The sequence below is a fragment of the Microtus ochrogaster genome, chromosome 5 (genome assembly GCF_000317375.1).
Source record: "Microtus ochrogaster isolate Prairie Vole_2 chromosome 5, MicOch1.0, whole genome shotgun sequence".
Taxonomy (NCBI): domain Eukaryota; kingdom Metazoa; phylum Chordata; class Mammalia; order Rodentia; family Cricetidae; genus Microtus; species Microtus ochrogaster.
The window spans coordinates 31,220,030-31,240,271 of record NC_022012.1 but is presented as its reverse complement, the minus strand read 5'-3'; the positions used below and the strand labels follow the sequence as shown (position 1 = coordinate 31,240,271).

Sequence of the window (20,242 nt, the reverse complement as noted above, 5' to 3'; positions counted from 1 at the left end):
GAGAAAAGCATTTGTAATATAAATGGGTAAGGATATGCTCCAAAACCACAGAGAAACCCTGTCTCGAAAAACCAAAAAAAAAAAAAAAAAAAAAAAAAGGCTTAACATATATAAAAGTACTCTAGTTTCCACTTTTTAGTGATTTATTTTCATTTTATGTGCATTGGTGTTTTTCCTGCATGTGTGCCTGTTGGCTCCACTGGAACTGGAGTTACAGATAGTTATGAGCTGATGTGTAGGTGCTGGGAATTGAACCTGGGTCCTCTGGAAAAACAGCCAGTGCTCTTAACCAGTGACTCATCTCTCCAGGCCCTCTAGTTTATACTTTTATCAAAGAGAGAATTGAAAGGAAATCATGGCTTGGTTGTACAGATTCCTAAACCTCAAACTTAAAAATATTTCTTAAAAACAGAAAAATGGATAGTCAAGAAAGGCAAGAAGAGATAAATCAACTAGAAAAGAAACTCAGTTTGGAGGATAAAGATAGGAATAGCGGCAAGCTTTAACCTCTTTAGGGAGAAAACTGAGTATATAAACACAATTAGTGCCAACCAATAACTCCAATTTAATCAATAGTTCACTTCTTTAGGTTGCTAGATAAAACAATTTAGTATGAAAGCACTCGGATTAGATCCTGCGCATGATAAGCACTTAGTAAACGAAAACAGCCTTCCTTTTCCTTGTTAGTCTTTTTCCCTTCTCCTCCTTCCCTCTTCCTCCCCATTACCATCAACATTTACTGTCAGCTGAGACTCCGAATTACCTGTGACACAGTCATCTGCATGTTACTCTGCCCACTGCACAGCCAGACGTCCCCAAATAAGACGTCGTGAACCCTCAGGGTGACATTCGTCGTCCCCAGAGTCTGCTGTGCCATCACTTCGAAGGGTCCCCCGGGCTCCATGGGATCCAGCACCACCATCCAAGTGTTGGAGTGCGCTGCAACAACAGACTCCAAGGAATTAGCCAACCAGCCACCTAAAACGAAGTCACACCCCAAACACACTCCATGTGTGGCTATGCCCAGGCTCTGTGACAAACTGTACGCAAAGCTATAGGGATTGGCCAAATTCCAGACAAGGGGGGAATGGAGCTGTCGAGAACAGCAGCCCTTTTATCCTTAATCTGTACCAATCCACGCTTATTTTTATCTAAGGCGTTTACAGGAAAAATTAGTTACCCAGTTATAATCCTAAATTAGGAGAGACAAAAATACAGATAGATTAAAATTCAAGGACAGTTAGTTTTAAAAAAAAATTTAAAAAACACAAAATAGAAATTCTCATTACACTATCCAACTGTCAATAGTACCATAATCTAATCTTTCTGATTTACACAGCACCCTGAACTAACTTGCAATTATCCAATCAAATGTGAGCACAGGCTAAGACTCATTTCTACTCTGAATATTCCCTTTACTAAGCAGAATCACCCTTGTCATCCACCCCACCTCCTCCCACGTTGCTAACAAGTATTAACATTGCTGGTGGCACTGGGCTCTCCCATTAACGAATAGGTGCGTGGAGAAATGAACACGTCAACAAGTAGTGGGAAGCGTATAAATTAATCTCTGCAAAAAAGATATTTTAACTTGCCCAGTCGATTATTCACAATGAGCTTTTGGGACTCCACTAAGGAAAGGAGACGCTACGAAAGACCCTATTTTAGGGATCCCTGGCTTGCTCCCTGGGATCCACACCTTCCACTGCCCTTCTTCCTGGTCACTGCATCACTGCAGTCACTGTCATACTCAGAGATTTAAAAAAAAAAATTGTCTTCCAAGTAGCAAAGTATGCAAGAAAAACAACAAGAAAACATAAAAACAGCAGAACAGGGAAATACAAAAATAGAAAAGGCAGAGAAAACATTTTAACATAAAAATGGTCAAACATGAGCTGGCTTAACACAGTTGCTGTCACATCAATCTAAATTCAAAGGAAAAGAATGGGGAGACGGGGCAACAGAGCAGTGGAAAGTTATTCCCCTAACCTATGCGAAGAAATAATTACATAGACAATTACATAAATACCACCCAAGCACCTACTCCATGCTGGGCAGCCGAGGCTCTTTCTAGCCAGAGACAGCTAAGCAGAAACAGATGCCCAGATGCACACCGGAAAACTAGGAAAAACTGAAGCCATAAAGGGTCGCTTAGAATGCCGGAGGAAATGTCTACATATTTGGCCTCTGAAAAGCAAAAGCAGCTGAGTTTGTCGCTCCCCTCCAGGAGGTCAGCGAAGCCCAGGACCACGTGCTCACTATTGTATTTCTCTGACCAATAGCCAGGCATCAGCGTATAAAATTCATAATTCCACCTAAACCAGAAAAATCACTGTTTTGGAAACAGTGGGCAGCGAGTACAGATTGAGTCGCACAGGTGTGATGTGCTCCGTATGGCTCACACTTCTGAACAGGCAGACATTCCAATCTGTCCTAATACAGGCTTGCCAAGGTCTTTCCAGGCTTCCCGCATTGACACATCTCCCCAAGACTACTCTGTCCTCCTGCCACTAACACTGCTCATGTGTGCTGATGGAGTCAAGTGTCAGAAAACTTTTTTTTAATATTTATTTATTTATTTATTATGTATACAATATTCTGTCTGTGTGTATGACTGCAGGCCAGAAGAGGGCATCAGACCCCATTACAGATGGTTGTGAGCCACCATGTGGTTGCTGGGAATTGAACTCAGGACCCAGGACCATGTCTTAGACTTCTCCTATTATCCAAGGATTCAGAGGTATTAATTGGGTATTTTCCCTTAGCTTTTCGGCACACACAGGTGGTGGCAAAAGCTCCTCTGGCCAGCACTTCTAACAAGTGTCACTGTCTACGGTGATATGAATAAGATTGGCCCCCATGGCTCATATATGTGAATGCTTAGGAAGAGGCATTAGGTGTGACCTTATCGGAGGAACTGTATCACTGCGGATGGGCTTTGGTGTTTCAAATGCTCAAGCCAGATCCAATAGCTCTCTCTTCCTGCTTCCTGCCTATCCAGATACAGAGCTCTCAGCTCGTTCTCCAGCAGCATGTCTGCCTGTGTGCCACCATGCTTCTTGTCCTAATGATAATGGACTAAACCCCTGAACCTGTAAGCAGCCCCATTTAAATGTTTTCCTTTGTAAGAGTTGCCGTGGTCATGGTGTCTCTTCACAGCAACAGACACCCTGACTAAGACAATGTCCAACAACAAAAAGACAGGAAGGAGAACAGGCAAAACAGTGCCACCATCTTTACTCCCCACTATAGTAGAGAGACTACTGGGAGGGCCTAGAACCTGAGGAAAACCAAACCTGGAGGCTGAGCTCTGATCTCAACATCCTTTGTACCAGAGAAACCTGTCTTCAATCTCTCAAAAAGCCTCCATCTTGGCTAGCTAAAATCGTTGAGTTTCTAGTGTTTTCCCTCTCTTATTTAAGAAAATGAAAAATAAGCCCTGACACAATGCTGTATTGGGCAACAGAGCAGGAAAAACGTATTGCACAGCGGTGAATTCACTGATGGGGACGCCCATTCAAGAGATGACTCACAAGCTGTAGGATCTGATTCTGTGTGGATACTGTCTGCAGGAAAGAGTGCAGCCCCTGTGATGTCTTAGACCAAGGGTGGGATTCTAAAGTCAGAAGCCACCGTGTTTCACAAGGAGAACTGGCTAGTCCTGGCATTGTCAATTCCGAACAGGTTGCTGATGGGGAGCAAGCCACCGGCCACTTACGAGCTTTTAGAAAGTCTGTTCACCCATCAAGTCTGTTAGGATGGGTACAGATAGAAAATCTGAGCCAGAGACCATAACTCATCCAGCATCCAATGGGCTTTCTGCTGGTTCTTGGTCTTCTGACCCACAGTTGCTCTGGCCTTGCCTGCTGGGCAATCGTCATTTGCTACCTTGTTACCTCTTGTGCCAGTCCTGCCCCCCCCCCCCCCCCCCCCCCCCGCCGGCTTCTCTAAGTTTTCATTTTCAGTGCAGTAAGACCTTCCTTAATTCTGCGTCCTTACATTTTTTTTTTCTTCTACCATCTAGGAAGACTGATCTCCTTGCTTCATCATACAGCTTCTTAGCCTGCTTACATTTTGCCAAGCACCCCATCAAGTAAATAACCCTGGGTTATGCTGAGAAGAAAGCCATGCACATTGACAAGGGCTCCATGTTTTCACATTTAACAGCATGTCTCGTGGCTTGCCCAACTACTGATCTGAATATGACAGTCAAGGACAGACGCGAAGAAAGAATTCCCTATCTCCCTGTTCTCTCCATCTTCCCCAGATAACTCCAGCCTCAAGATGGAAACCACCATCAAAAGGACAAAATGAAAATAACGTGTGTAAAGACATGATTAATTATAAAATATTTTCTTTCCTTTTTTCTTATTAGTCATATCAAATATTAATTATTCTGCAGGTCACTGTGCCCAATACCAAGAAGGGGGTGGGATATCCAAGGCCTTTTATCTTCTCAAGAGGAACACGTAGGGCTAAAAGAAGCGGCTCTCTTCACTTCTCCACACAGAACCTGACTCTACATCGGCTGTAACGTGATCCTGTGGCTTTTAAATGTGGCTCAAAGGTGAAAACCTTGCTGCCTGAACCATCCCTTACTACCGACATTCAGTCTATAGCTTAAAATGCAAATCTACCACCACCAAATAAGAACAAAATAAAAACCGAACACTTTATGTCAGTAAAGCTGCTCATGAAAATCATATAAACTATAGCATGCTGTGGCATACATACCTTAGAGTGGGTTCTAAAGTTACAGGCTTGTATTATCCTCCCTGCTCCAGAGCAAACAGAACCTATGACCTGCTTTCAATCAATAGTTCTTCAGCAGAGGAGAGGTGAAATGTCCCTGTTGAGACTAGATTATTTTATGAAGGCGGAAAGTCTACTCACCTCAGTCACAAGGGCCATCATTAAGAAAAAAAGTGACAACAAAAGCCGGTGAGGAACCTTTATAGACTGCTAATGGGAACATAAGATGACTAAGTATCCATGAAAATTAATATGCTCTAGCCAGGCGATGGTGGCACACACCTTTAAGCCCAGCACTCATGAGGCAGAGGCAGGTGGATCTCTTAAATTTGAGGTCAGTCTGGTTCTCAGAGTAAGTTCCAGGATAGCCAGGGCTACACAGAGAAACTCTGTCTCAAAAGAAAAGAAAGAAAGAAAGAAAGAAAGAAAGAAAGAAAGAAAGAAAGAAAGAAAGAAAGAAAGAAAGAAAGAGAAAAAGAAAGAGAAAAAGAAAGAAAGAAAGAGAAAAAGAAGATTAATATGTTCAAAAAATTAAAAGTAAAATGACCATGTGATCCAGCTATACCTGCAGGTAAATTCCAGAGTATATACCTGAATGAAGATAAACCAGCACATCACAGAGATACTTACACATCTATGCTTCTGAGGCACTATTCACAATAGCCAAGATAAGAAATCGGCCCAGATATCATCAATAGATAAAGAAGAAAATGTGTTATGTACCTACATGCAATGGATTTTTATTCAGACATAAAAAAGAATGAAATTATATCATTTGTAAGGAAAATGGATAAAATAGAAAAAGCATCATATTAAGCTAAATAAGTCAGACAAGGACAAATATCACATCTATCACAAATAACCTAGATTTAAATAAAATATATTCAACATAATACGACATGGAGGCAGAATGGACTCCTTGGAGGGGGAAAGGAGACAAGCAGTTAGAGTCAGGAGGTGGAAGATGGGTAAAGAAGTGAATGTGAGCAAAATATAATGACACATATATATGCATAAAATGCCAATAATGAGACCCATTATTTCATATGCTTTCAAAAAGGAGACTGGGGATATAGCTGAGTTGATAGAGCACTTGCATAGCACGCACAAAGCTCTGGATTCACTCCCCAGCACTACGTAAACCAGGTGTGATGACGGTTCATGCCTACACTCCCATCCTTTGGGACTGCGGCCCTTTAATACAGCTCCTCACATTGTGATGACCCCAATCATAAGATTATTTTTGTTGCCACTTCCTGGCTGTAATCTTGCTGCTGTGATGAATCATAGTGAGAATATCTGATATTTCTGATGGTCCCCTGTGAAAGGGTCAAAGGGGTCATGACCCACATTTTGCTGCCTTAGGACACAGAAGAAGAAGGACCAGAAGCTCAATGTAATTCTCAGCTACATAACGTATTTGAGGACAGACTAGGCAGAAATCACAGCAGTCTTGGAATTCTTCACTTTCAGTGCATCTCACAAACCACAAAGAGGGACTGGAGGCTGGCTCAGCAGTCAAGAGTGCATGCTGCTCGTGCAGAGGACCTGAGCTTGGTCCCCAGAATCCACTCTTGGACATCCTTATCCCTTCTCCAGAGACCTCTTCACTCTCACCTTGAGCCTTCACCCCCACAGCCATACTCTCAAGTCCTCACTGTGAACATCTGCATACCATAAGAGTCTGCCCACAGCTCTACCAGCCCTATCGGATGGCTGTCAAACCCTTTCGATCTGCTTGTGTGTTTTTATTGCTTAAAATCTACAGATCCATGACTTATGTGCTTTAGCAAAGATACAAGCCTCTATGCTGTCCCATCTACCATCATCCACCACCAGTCACTTAGCCCAGTGTCCCAGAACAACATACCTCCACAGCAATTCGCCAGTGTTATACATGGTCTCCTACCCCTGTATCCAGGACTTGTGCCTCCTCTTTCAAGACAAGTCTTAAACTAAGTCCATTACCCTGCTAAACTCATACACACACACACACACACACACACACACACACACACTATCCTTCCTTATTGTGGTGCACATCTCACATAGCTATAAGTATTCTTTATTTTCCTGCCTTCCCTAACCTTCAGGCTTCACTAAGGGAGAGGCTAAATCAGTTTTATGTATCACCTTATCACCAGTACCTCGCACATAGTAGATAATAAATATTGGAATAACTGAGTAAATAATAGCAACAGTAATAGTAACAATAATGTCCACCCAAGTTAATGTGCCAAACACTGTTTTAACTAATTTATGTATTTACTCATTATCATCCATTAATAATTAGTACCACTTCTACTTTATACATGGAAAACACACTGTCACTTAAATATTTGATATGTCTAAATTATATACCCAGAAATGACAGAGTCAGAATCAGAACCTAGACCATGAACTCTAGAGCCAAAGTTATTTAGCAGATCTCCAAATTGACTCTTTTTTTAAAACTTTTTAAGAAATTGTGTGTGTGTGTGTGTGTGTGTGTGTGTGTTTGTATGTGTGTGTCCATGTGCACCATGTATATGTAGGTGCCCAGAGTAAACAGAAGAGGGCATCAGATCCCCTGGAGCTGGAGTTTACAGGGCCTTATGAGTCACCCAGTGTGAGTGCTGGGAACTGAACTCAGGTCCTCTGCAGGAGCAGCAAAAACTCTCACCCACTGAGCCATCTCTCTAGAATCTAGGACTGCCTCTCTGGCATGTATGATTCAGCTCAAATATCATCTTCATTGGCATCTTTTCCATAGCAACCACGCTGAGGTATATGCCTCTCTTCTGTATCTCACAGAACTCCACAGATAATTTATCAGTGTTCATCAAACTTCTGCCTAATCTGTTCTGCTCAATAAGGTCCTTAGCAAACCCTTTGAGCCTTGTTACCATTTGTGGTATCTTCGGTGCCTATTCACATAGTAAATAGTCAAATAAAATAGCTTTTATGGTTGGATGCATGGATGGATGGATGGATGGATGGATGGATGGATGGATGGATGGGGATGGATGGACGGATGGATTGACAGCCTGAGCTGGAACTATAAGCATTCATTTTCAGATAATCCAGCAGGTGGCAGAAGAAGACAACAGCTGAAGAGAAAATGGGCTGCCTTACCTTTCACACTGGTCACTTTCTTCGTGAGGGTTTCCTGACCTTGGCACAAGGTCACTGTCACTGTAGCTCCAGGTGTACCAAAGCCCCAGATCACTGCCCCTGAAGGCTCCTTCTGCAGCACCATGTAATTATCGATGTATGAGGCAAAGCGAAAACCAACACCTAAAAATGTTGGCAAACACGTAGGAGACTATCATCAGAGAGACTGAGCATCAAGTGGAAGCAACATACAGTCCTTATACAAAAGAATATGAGTCTATGCGAGCCTTGTAATCTTCCAAAACTAGACTGTGCTGCTCTTAACTAAATAACAACATAATAAGGACAGTTTCCAACAATGTGCATATCACAGGATAACATGATCATTAAGGAAAACTTAGGGCCCAGGACAACAACCAATGTACACACTCTCCTTCCCTCCCCTTCATAGCTCTTGGTCAACACCCTTCCCCACACCCTTGCTCTAAAACTTGGCTCTAACACTTAACTTTTCTTCCTAATCACTAAAAGTGAACCATCCACATACCTCACAGATGGTGTTTATAAGAAAACCAAACCACTTCCTTCCCCAACTCTCCGTCACTGGGCCCACTCCTAGGAGCTAGGAAGGAAGAGTGATGCCTGTCTCCAGCACAGCCTCTCTAATGCCTTGCCCATCTTCCATCCTGCCACTGCCAAATCCCTTCACATCATTCCTCTCAGCACGCATTGTTGTCGTCGTTATTGTCTGGGTTTGGGGAATTTTTGATTGTTTTTTGATGACCCGGGATAGCACGCTTATGATCGTGACAAATCTCCCTGAGAAATTCAGATAAATTCGGGACACAAAATTAAGATCATGGAGAGACAGAAGGTTAAAATCTCAGAGAAAATGTCTCGTCACCATTTCACAAGCAAAAGAAAGAGGAGGCATGCTTGCATATTGGATGCTGTGCTAAGAGTCACTAAGAAGACTGAATAAGAATTCACTTTAACGAGATCATTTCTATTTTTAACTCATAGCCTATATCGAAGTACTTTTTAAATAACAAGCGTTGATCCACATGATCCCAGTGAGCTCACAGAAATTTAGCTAGGAAAATCATAAAACTTACATCCCAATTTGTCTCAACAGAAAAGATTTTTTTTTAAATCCTCCAAAGAAAATAATTAACAAAATTAAGCTTTATTTTTTTTATAAGCATGATAGGCAGGAAAGAGAATTAGAATTAACAAACAAAGCTGACATTTTCCTCCCTGGAAGCTACAAAAGATGGCAGGCCCCTTAGGCTATACTTAACAGGGCAGTAGAGCTAACGGGGTCTCCTTGCAAGCTTGGTGGCCTATTTATACTGCTCTTAGAATACCAGACAAGTCCCTAAAAATCCTCAGCTCTCTTTCTCACTCAGGAGTTCATTTGATCATGAAGCCTCCATGGCAATCAAAGATCATCCAGAAGGCTTAACAAGCTCATGATGCGTGTACCATGAGCAAAACACTCTAGAAGCACAACATCCCAGAATTGCATAAGCAGGCTGGCGGCCTGCTGGGGACACCGGGAGGCATATGTGTGGGAGGGCCCTGTCTCGGGTGGATACAGAACAAAAGCTGAAAAGCAAAGGCATAAATAAGAACTAAGTAGAGAGAGGGCTGGAGTTAGAGGAACTGAGTGAAGAAAACGTTGCTTACGAACTGGAGGATGCAGCCAGTAGTCTGTCCACAGGCTGGGAAATGCCTTTTCAAGCCAGTCTGTGTTTGCCAACACGCATTTATAGAATGTCTCTGCGAATGGCTTTAGGATAAGCAAAAGAATTTTAGAGGTGGAAAATGTCTTTATAATAATAGTATAATTGTGTTACTGACTGATCAAGAGATTTAAACACATTACCCACCAAGGGACTAGGACACAAATAGATTAAGCAATTTTTAAGAATAGATGTGAAGTCAACAAATATCTCTTGATACCTACTGTGTGCCAGGCACTATTTTACACACTGAGGCTGTAACGGTGGAGGGAAAATACTACCAATTAATAGATTAAAAAGTCTGGCTGCTGGGGATTTTGCAACCTACTAGGAAGTTACGCATGTAACGGAGTGCTGAAGATACTGGAGACAGTCATTTCCTTGACTGGCCTCAGAAGGTAGTTTATGATAGAATTAGAATCCATGTCATCTAATTCTGAAGGAATAATTTCCTTTTTGCTTCAGTTAGATCGTGATGATAGTGTAAAGAAAAATTATATATTCTACCCTTACAAAGTTCACATTCTAAGCTGGACAGATGTGAAAGATACTGAGGACCCAAAACGGACGGAAGAGAGTCACGCATCTCAAAACAACCAGACGTAGTCAAAATGAATTTTTCTAAAGGTGCTGGATTTCTCTCTTCATTTGGGAACTGAAGTGGAAAATAAGAACGGGAGCTGTGGGGAAGAAGCAATCATGACAAGTAGACTAGCAAAAGTCTTCGGACAGTGGTGACCTCTGATGAGAACCGAGCTGCGGTACTCATGAGGAGTACTCTGGCAGTCTCCGTAAAAACCACAGCTCTCACCCTGGGTGGTGAGTTCAGGGGACCCTCATTGTGAAGTGTAACTTTTTGTTACATTATAAACATGAGCAAAAGGAGAGAGCTAAAAGAAAGACCTTGGGATATGCCAGGAAGAAGCGAGAGAACTCTAGAGCACCAATGAAGGGCAAGAGCAACCAAGGTCATGTAATATGACCCAAAGGAAATAAAACAGTGATATTAAATGTGACAGACCTTAAGAAAAATAACTAAGAGGAAAACTCCACTGTCTTTACCTTCTCCCCACCTCCTCCGATAGGTTTCCAGGATCATGAGAGAGACAAGAAATGGGAGAGACGGCTAACTACAGCTTTGAAACTCTGAAAGGCCATTGATGGGCTGGGTCTGTCCTGTGCTTAGGTGGAACACCAACAAGCCTTTTCTTCTCACTTCAACCTTCATTTCTTTTTACTGTGGTGAACAAAATCCAAATTCCTAGCATTCTAGCCAAGAGCTCTACTGCTGAGCTATAATCCCAACCCCCCAAATTTCATTTATTGACAGTGTTTGGGGTTCACTCTTTCAGTGATCCAAATAAGAAAAAGGGTGGGTGGATCCAGCTTTAACTATCACTTTGAGTGAAGATTCTCAAAGATTTACTTTGAGACAGATTCCTATCATCAGGCACCTCCTTGCTGAGAGGCAATGTCCAGTCTGGATTAGTCAGATGACAAGCTCTGCCCTGCAGAATGACCAGTGTGAGTTAGCCTCCCCCTCCCCCCAGGGCAATGAGCCTTCTCCCTCCACCAATCTCTCTAAGCTGCACCAAAATTCAGAGCTGAACCTTAAATTATTCTGCACTAGTGAGGGGGTTGCATTTCTTAGCCCTAATAACCACTTAAACTAGTAAAATTTAATTCCCTCAAGGCACCCATTCCGATAGAAGCCCTCCCCAAGGGTACCACTGTGGGAGCAGGAGCTGAAGTATTTTGGATGACTCAGTCACCTGTTTCCAAATATTATCTAACTGGCTTCGCCCCCTTCTCTCAGAGCTCTCCTGAAGGCTTCGGTCTGAGCACATAGGAGCCTCCCCAACTTGATAAACCGAAGTGTCCCTTTGCCCCCTATGCTTTAAGTGAAGGACCGTGGGTGGGTGGGGATAAAGGCAGCTGACCGCCCAGCAGGACCTTCACCTTCACCCCAGGCCCAGGTAGGAAAAGACCAGTTCTGACTCAAACCAGACCGTGAGAGGGAAGGAGGGCCAAGATCCTGCAGAGGATCTGAAAGGGAAGGGTCCCGCAGAGTCATGTCACCTCACCTGCACTTCTGCTAGCTCGAACGATTATGAGCAGCAGCAGGCCATACACAAACCCCAGGGCAACCATGCTTGCGGAAATCCGTGTCAATGCGCTGGACTCAGGAAGAGGCCCTAGGCAGGGGCGGGGACGGGGGCGTGATCTCTGTGTGGTGGGCGGGGCCCGGGCGGGGCCAAATAGCTGGGTCCCACCCTCGAGTCTTCAGTACGCGAAACCATCCTCGGCAAGGAGCGGGCCCTCTCCTTCCCGGCCGCCGTAGTTTAAAAAAAAAAATAAAAAATAAAAAAAAAACGGTTACCCAGCAACGAGATAAAACAACTGGAACCATCCGCACCAGCTTGAAGAGAAGGAAGAGGTGAGGCAGTTTCCACCCCATTCCCTCTCCAACGGGGAGGCTTCGCCTTTTCCGTCGTGTGGCCTAGTCTCTCGGCATCCCCGACACTCCCGCAACCCCTGGAGCGGATAGGGAGCCCGGAAAGCCCTTTCTTGGAGAATCTGGAACGTTAGGTCGTCGACGTCCCGCCCACGGTTTGACCCGTCTTCCCCCTCTACCACCCGCGCTTCCCCGCCCGGTTTAGGGCTTTTCACAGTCCTCAAAGACTCGGTATTTAATCTCCTGTCCCCGCCCACAAGAGAGAAGGAAGACTCTCTAAGGTTAGGCCTCGTTAAACCTCAAGTTCTCCCGCCTAGACCCCTCCCAGCGCCCCTTTGTGCCTCTCAGGGTAAAGAACCCAGTCCCTAAGCAGTCTTTACTCAGTGACCCAGCCCTTGAATTACAAAATAGAAGGCCAGGCAAACACAGGAAATAAGACTTCACCAAACTTCAAAGGCTGGCTTCCAAAACGACGACCTCTCTTTCTCAGCCCTACCCTAGAATACCTAGAATACAGAGGTGCTTGAAGACTTTATAGGCTATGCTTCAGAAGTGGGGGCTGAAAAAGAAAGTGAAATTTTATTCAACAAATTATAATAATGTCTGCAACCAAGGCTAGTTTTTTGGGGGGGTTGCTTTTGGGGTCCCCCTCCCCCGAGACAGGGTTTCTTTGTGTAACCCTGACTGTCCTGGGACTCGCTTTGTATATTAGACTGGCCTCAAACTCCGAGATTTGCCCACCTGTCTCCCAATTACTGGGATCAGAGGAGTGCTCCCCCGCCCCCAGCTGACCAGTTGTTTGTTTGTTTTTTTAATTTTAAACTTTAAACAGTTTCTTCTTAGCAATGTAAACGGGACTATATGAGCTTCCCAGCAACCACTGTCTCTTAAATATTGCCGGCTAGCAAAAGCAACCTCACCTTTTAAGGACAGGAAGACAAAGTACTTAATATCTAGGGGAAACTGTGGCTCTCTAAAAAGAATGATTTGTCCAAAGTAGAGGATCTGCATTTATAATACTATAATTCTCGGGCTGTGGTGTGACACGCCTTTAATCCCACCACTTGGGAGACAGGACAACCAGGGCTATGTAGAGACACCTTATCTCAAAAGGAAAAACAAAACAAAAATCCAGTGATTCGTGATAGAGTTAAAAACTCCAAAAGAAATGGGTAGACTTAGAGGGCTGAATTGTGTTTGCATTTATTGATTGCGAATGTCTGGGTGCAACCCTGGGGACACAGCCTGCCTATGGAACTCGGAGAACAGTTTGTGGGAGTCAATTCTCGCCTTCCACAATGTGGATTGCAGGGATTTCTTTCCAGGCTATCTTTACCTACTGAGGTAGTTCACCACCAGGCCTGGATTGTATGAACTTTTCTTTTTAAAGTCCAAAAGGTGTGTGTCTGTGAAATAATTTGAGTTGTGTTGTGAGTTGGTTTGTTGTAGCTGTGATTATGTACTTTAAATTAGACACATTAAAATTAGATACTTTTAACTAAATCTTCAGGTACCATAGGCAATTCTTTCCAAGGAGATGTCGATTCCTTTCTCCAACACCCACTACCGAATTCCACAAGGATTTGGAAATCTTCTTGAAGGGCTGACACGGGAGATTCTGAGGGAGCAACCGGAGAATATACCAGCTTTTGCCGCAGCGTATTTTGAAAACCTTCTAGAAAAAAGAGAGAGTAAGCTCTTTTTAAAAAAAAAAATAGGAATTTTTAAATGAACTAAGCATTCTGTTATGGTAAAACTTACAATTGAAGAATATACCTGTCTTCAGCCTGTGATCTCCATACATATGCAAACACACGTTCACACACCCTCACACACACACACACATGTACCCACACACATGGGAACACAAAAACATACACATACACAAAAAAGAGAACAATAACAACAACAAAAACTTAAGATCGCGTTCATTGTGCAGAAAGCCTTTATGAGACAGGTTCGTGCTATTGGAAACAGTATGTACCCGTTCACTCCCCAGGCCACTCTCGCTGCCTTTCTCACATCCAGGGTGTTGAAGGAGGCGGGCCTGTTCCTATGCGTCTCTGTTAGCTGACTGTCTGTTCTTCCTGGGAGGATAATTTGTGGCTTTCTTTAAATTTTGATTCCTCTCATTTAAAAGTATTATAAGTGTTATAAAAATATTTCAACACTCTTTAGATTAAGTAAATTAGTTTTTTTCTGGGGTATATGAAACTGTTCTTCAACGAAGACACAGAAACAAACTGCTTTGGCAAGTGGATTGCCAGTTGGGGAAGGTAATTTACATTCTCTATGCTCTCCAGGTCCCTTCCTACATTGACACTAGGGTCCATGCTAATAGTGACTTTTTGATTTCAAGCAAAGTGAAGTTCCTACATTCCCTTTCATAAAGACAATCTTCAGATCCCAGCCTTGAAGATTCATGACTATGAAGGTCTGGCCCAGTGGTCAAAGAGCCACCAGTTTCACCAATTTCCTGATTACTGCCGATCTGTCCCATATTTAGTCAGGGTGCACAGCCTGCAACGTTAGTGGGGAAAGGCTATTAAACATGTTTGATTAAAAGTAGTAGTTTTATGAACACGAATTTTGTTATTATAACAGTAATTTTGCAAATTCATGCAGTAAAAATCTTTGGTCATTTGTTTAACTTTAGAACTCAGGAACATACCACTAAAATCATATTTGAGTCATTGTTACCAGGTCATAGTAATAAAAACAATTGATGACGAATGGCCTCAGAATGCAAGCTCTCTGATAAACAAATGACTAAAACCTTTGAAAAAATTTAACCACCACACCCACTTCCACCTATATCAACTACACATGAATTTCCAACTGACACAGTGTAAGAATTTAGCCTTCCCAAGCAAAGGCAAAATAAACGATTGTGGGTTTCTCGTCCAGTCTCCCACATTGCAAGAATCCCTTGCCACCATTTTTCACAGATGGTTACTAGGCTCCATTTTTTGTGTGGGAAACCTGTTAATATACAATGTAAGTGGTCTCTCCAATCAGTAGGGAAAATGAATTTCTTAAATGATGTGAGATAAAAATGGATAAACAAAATAGCATCAATTCTTTATGGCATACATCCAGATAAATTATAAGCTGACTCCAAATTTAAACATGAAAAAGAAACCATATAGATGCTAGGAGAAAACATCTTGCTTGCTAAGCTGCCTTCGTTGCTTCAAATCCAAATACAACGGGGGAACAGATTGATAGAATTGACAACATAAAAAGCAAACTTGTATGTGGCAAAGCACCATGAAGAAAACAAAAACGCAAATAGCAAACTGAGAAAAAATGCTTGCAATTTGCATACCAGTAAGTTAATAAACCTAATAAAGAGCTTGTAAAAATATTGTGTTGTAACATATGTATACCAGGAGATACCAACAAACAGTTCACACAGAGGTAAACACAGATAGCCCTTAACATGAAAATGTAGTCAGACTGGCCCATAATAGCAATTCAAATCAAAATGTCACTCAGCTAGGGATGGAGAGATGATATAGGGGTAAAGACACTTACTGCTTTTGCAGAGGACCCAAGTTCAGCTAACAGTACCCACTTCTGGAGGCTCACAACTGCCTGTAACTACAGTTCCAGGGAATCTGACTTCTTCTTTGTTTCCATAGGCACACACACACACATAAAGAAAAATAGAAGAAATTATACTGAACTGCCATCAGCTACTCCTGCATCGTACTGTCAGAAAGTCAAGACTTTGACAGTATGGTTTGTAGATACAGCTCAGAGAAATAAGCCTTTATACCCATTCCTACTAAATATGTAATATAAAATCTAAAGGAAAGGAATTTTGCAATATATGCCAAAATTTCGTATTTGTTTAACCTGTAGCCCAGAAGTTGAACCTCTGCACTTTTCATTACAGCATTATGAAAAAAACCCAAATATACATATTAGGTGTTTTGTTTTGCTTTTTAAAATTTTTGTGCTGGCAAAACAGTCTTTAACTAATACCTCAAATTGTAAACCAACGTAGACCTTACCTTTTTTAAGTTATCACAAGTATTTGTGACAGTGATAAAAGCTGACTAATATGTAGAGTTGTTCCAGAAACTTTGACCTGTATATTAAAGAATAAATCAAGCAAGTATGCTAGTCTTATTGGGAATAAAATTTGGAGTGTAAGAAGATATAATTTTATAGATAGTTTAATAAAACCATGTAATCTTGAATTTAGAAATAGCAATGTGATCTTTTCTCTTTTAAAATGGAAGCAGCTCAGAGAGTGAAGGCACCTGGTGAAAAGCCAGAAGACTAGAGTTCAACTTCCAAGACCCACATTGTGAAAAGACCAGGCAGACTCCTGAAATTTGCCATCTGACTTCCAACCATTTGCCATAGCATGTCCGTGCCTATACATATATAGAGCATGCACTCACATACTCATGCATGTATGTATGCACTATTTCAAAATGTGTTTTTTAATGGAAGTCATTTCTGGTAGATTTTGAAAACTCAAAATCATGACTAACCAAATGTTAGTGGACATCTGTCCCCTATATTATCATCCCTGAATACCAATTCCCATGAGTCAGACTTGCAGTTCTATACACATGGGATAAATATGTAAGACTAGGCTGGCCATCTTTCCATCCCAGGAAATAAGCTCCTAACGATTTCTAGGGATGCTAGCAAAGACCTGAGGAGCATCCAAGCACCTGGATAAGCTACCACTAACCAGATTTTGGACAAAGAAAGAATTAAGAAAAAATAATAAAACTCTGTGGACCAGAATTCACCCAGGTTACTAAATATTTGTGAGATCATAATACTAAAATCAGTCACAGAATTCATCATTGTCAGGCTGCCCAGGAAAGTGCTGGGAGCCAGCTGGTTATTCAGAGAGCTGGTGAGGGAATCAAACCTGTAACCTTTTTTGTAAGAGCCATATTTCAAGGTAACCAAATGGTTGCCTGCTTTCTTTATTGAATCCACCCAAAAATAAGTGCTGATTAATTTAGAACATTATCATTTTGTACCCCTAAACAAGTTAGGGAACACTCATCATGATCCCATAAAAATTATTTAAAGGTTAGAGAGAGCAAGTTATGACTTATCTTCTGAGATTAAGTAGCACTACCAATCAGTATTCTTGCCAAAACAATCAAATCTGAATCAGATGAAACCTGCAACTCTAACTACAGAGAATTTAAGGGCAAATGACCCTGTTAAAATTCCCAGTGGAATTGTCAGAAATAACTGCACTGGAAAATTCCAAAGGAAAACTGGCCCAACTTCATCAACAAATAAATTGCACAGAAAAACAAGGTGGTGGTGGATTTTCCACTAAAAATTCTTTAAAAGGCATAACAAAAGGTAGTGTGTGTCCATTTTGGGGCTCTGATGACCAAGATACCTAAGTATATTAGACATTGCAGACAGTTTTGGATAGTTGGCTAGATGCAGGATGATTGTAAGGAACTGCTAATATTTCAGATATGGTAATGGTACATGCTTATATTTTAAAGACTATTTTAAAGTTACAAATTTAAATGTTTATAGATGAATTAATATGGTGTTTAGGGTTGGCCGGAAAATAACCAGAAGAATATGTAGAGATAAAATGATAAGCCATGACTTGGCCATTGTAGCCTCTAGGGAATGTGCCCGTGAGGTTGTCAGAACATCCTACTTTGGGAGTTTGAAAATCTTCATGACAGGAAATTAAAGAATACTCCTTGTCTATGTTAATTGTCTACATAGTGTGTTTCATTTGAAAACCCTCCCTTATCTTTCACTTTTCCAGACTCCCTAATCCTTTAACCATATTTTGTATGCTTTTATGCGTTGTTAATGCATGCTTTTGGTGTCTGTTCACTTGAATATTGGCATTTGTTCTTTCTTTACCATTTTCTTGTGAGTAAATGTCCCTAAAGGATCACTCAGTGAGAAACTAGTCATCATATATTTAATAATTGTTTATGCCTGCAGCCCTGGGCTGTTCAATGCCAGTAAGATTTTGAGCTATCAGTAAAGAACCTATGATTTGAAACAAGAAACCTGTATTCCTGTATTGTTCTAGATTCACTGTAATGAACACAAAATAAATATAAAAATATTTTTGTTATTTAGAAACCAACTTTGATCCAGCAGAATGGGGGGCTAAGCTAGAGGACCGCTTCTATAACAACCACGCATTCAAGGTATAGTCCTATGAAGCTACCAGATTTGGCTACTGTCTCCCCCAACTTTCGAGAAGTGTGTCAAGCTTTATTAATAGCTTACTAAAACTTTTTTATAATGAGAGATAATCTTCTAAGCTATCTGAATTGAATACTAATACTTAGCATAAATTTAAAGATGACCAATAGGAGAAAAAGCATGATATCACAGAATTACTCTCATCTCTTATTCTTTAAACTTTATTGAGCATCATAAGTCATAAATTATATTTCATAAAATAAAACATTATTAGTCCAACTTTTCCATTTGCATGTTACAAAAAGACTAATTTGAATTAAATATGATCATGCATGCCTTTGATCTTGGAACTCAGAGGCAGGTAGATCTCTGAGTTCCAGGCCAACCTGGTCTGCAGAGCAAGTTCTAGGACAGCCAGGGCTACACAGAGAAACCCTATCTCAAAACAGCAACAACAACAACAAATGACAATAAATTAAATTTTTTTAGAATACTACTCTAGAGAGCTGAAGAAACACCATTTTCTCTGTTGTTACTCTGACAGAGATTTTAGAGATTGACAAAGTTCAGGCTTTAATGTACTCCAATAGATTTGCAAAATATTTTTGTAGAAGCTGTTACTTTTCATTCAGACGTGAATTTCTATCCATTTATACCTGCTTGTGTGAGTCTGTTGCTTTTATTTATAGTTTAACCACGATTATCTATACGCATGAGTTTTTGGTTTGTTCGTTTATATTTTTTACTTAAATCAAAGAGATAATATTGAAAATGTTATGTCCTTGTGTCACATAGAAAATTCAAGGAGTTTCTTTTATTTTGGGTTTTTATGGTTTTATGTTATTTATTTATTTATCCTCAATTTTCCATGTTCTATGTTAGACTCTCTTCCTGAAGGCAGTGAGTTAGCAGTGCTTCTGTTTGGCAGAAGACTGGACTAGTCATATCAGAACAGACTGAGCTGGCTCCTCCTTTATGCTTATATCTTTTTCCAAAGTGAAACTCACTTCCTTGATTTAATATATTATTGTATGTTAATTGCATAAAATAATGGCTAACATCTTCATGTATGCACATAAGGTGATCATATTCATCCTCTATTACCTTCTCTTCCCAAATCCCCTTCTCTTCTGTAATACTGACTGAGTTTTTAACTTATAATTGTCATTAAAAAGTCAACCTGGCTTCATAGTATGGAATACAATGACTTTTATTTTATTACTATTGTAGAAACTATAAACTTTTTTTAACTATCCTCAAGATTTATTACCAAACTGAATCAATTTTTAATGTGAGATGGTGGTTTATACCTTGAGTTTTTGTTCACTTCTTTCTTCCAAGAAAAATTATTATTTAAATATACATATAATATATATTAAAGATAAATATAATATATATTATATATATATCTTTAATTCCCCAATGCTTCTCAGTACCTTAATTTGAAGTTTCTCTTATGCAGTATGGTCCAGAGTTTTCTATCTTCAAAACAGTTCCTATGTGGCCCTCTTGTCTCTTTCTAGGACCAAGAACAAACTGAGAAATGTGAAGAAGAAATGGCCAAATCATCTGCTAATGAAGAAACACCAGTTACGGCCTTTGTATGTAGTATTTTTCATTTACTTATGTATTGCTATCCAAAATGGCATCGATGAGTTTAAAGTTGTACACAAAATATATATCAACACACTTTTTGAAATTAAAATCATGCTTTCTAGATGATTAACATTGGTGATAAACTAGCAGATTATTTTCATAAATGCATGCTTCCCTTTAAAAAATCTAGATCAGAAAATCTTTCCATGGAAGAGGTAGACAGATGAACTTGGAACTGCCTCTCATCTTTCATATTAATATTCTACTTTGGGAATTTTTCCACTACTTGTTGCCATTGCCACCACACAAAGGCAAAGGTTAGCAATAACTAAAGGAAAACAATTACATACCACCAAATAAAATGGCCTTACACGGTATGGCTTACTCATACTTCCTGCAAGGTCTTCTTTTTTTTTTTTTTTTT

General features: G+C 40.8%; 2 protein-coding genes across 3 annotated transcripts in view; one reads left to right on the top strand and one right to left on the bottom strand.

Moving 5' to 3' along the window:
- Positions 1-11,791, bottom strand: part of Siae (sialic acid acetylesterase) — a 39,733-nt gene extending 27,942 nt beyond the window's left edge. Inside the window, exons 1-3 of the mRNA XM_013346321.1 lie at positions 11,675-11,791; positions 7,867-8,028; positions 764-939 (exon numbers count right to left, since the gene is read on the bottom strand). Of these exons, the coding sequence (XP_013201775.1) occupies positions 764-939; positions 7,867-8,028; positions 11,675-11,741 (405 nt within the window). The 5' untranslated portion in view covers positions 11,742-11,791. The remainder of the gene's footprint in view (positions 1-763; positions 940-7,866; positions 8,029-11,674) is intronic.
- An 84-nt stretch (positions 11,792-11,875) lies between these two features.
- The window catches only part of Spa17 (sperm autoantigenic protein 17), a 17,121-nt gene continuing 8,754 nt past the window's right edge, over positions 11,876-20,242 (top strand). For both annotated transcript variants that reach the window (XM_026778982.1, XM_005347054.2), the window contains exons 1-4: positions 11,876-12,027; positions 13,556-13,736; positions 18,154-18,224; positions 19,746-19,823. In XM_026778982.1, coding sequence (XP_026634783.1) covers positions 13,583-13,736; positions 18,154-18,224; positions 19,746-19,823 — 303 coding nt within the window. In that variant the 5' untranslated portion in view covers positions 11,876-12,027; positions 13,556-13,582. The remainder of the gene's footprint in view (positions 12,028-13,555; positions 13,737-18,153; positions 18,225-19,745; positions 19,824-20,242) is intronic.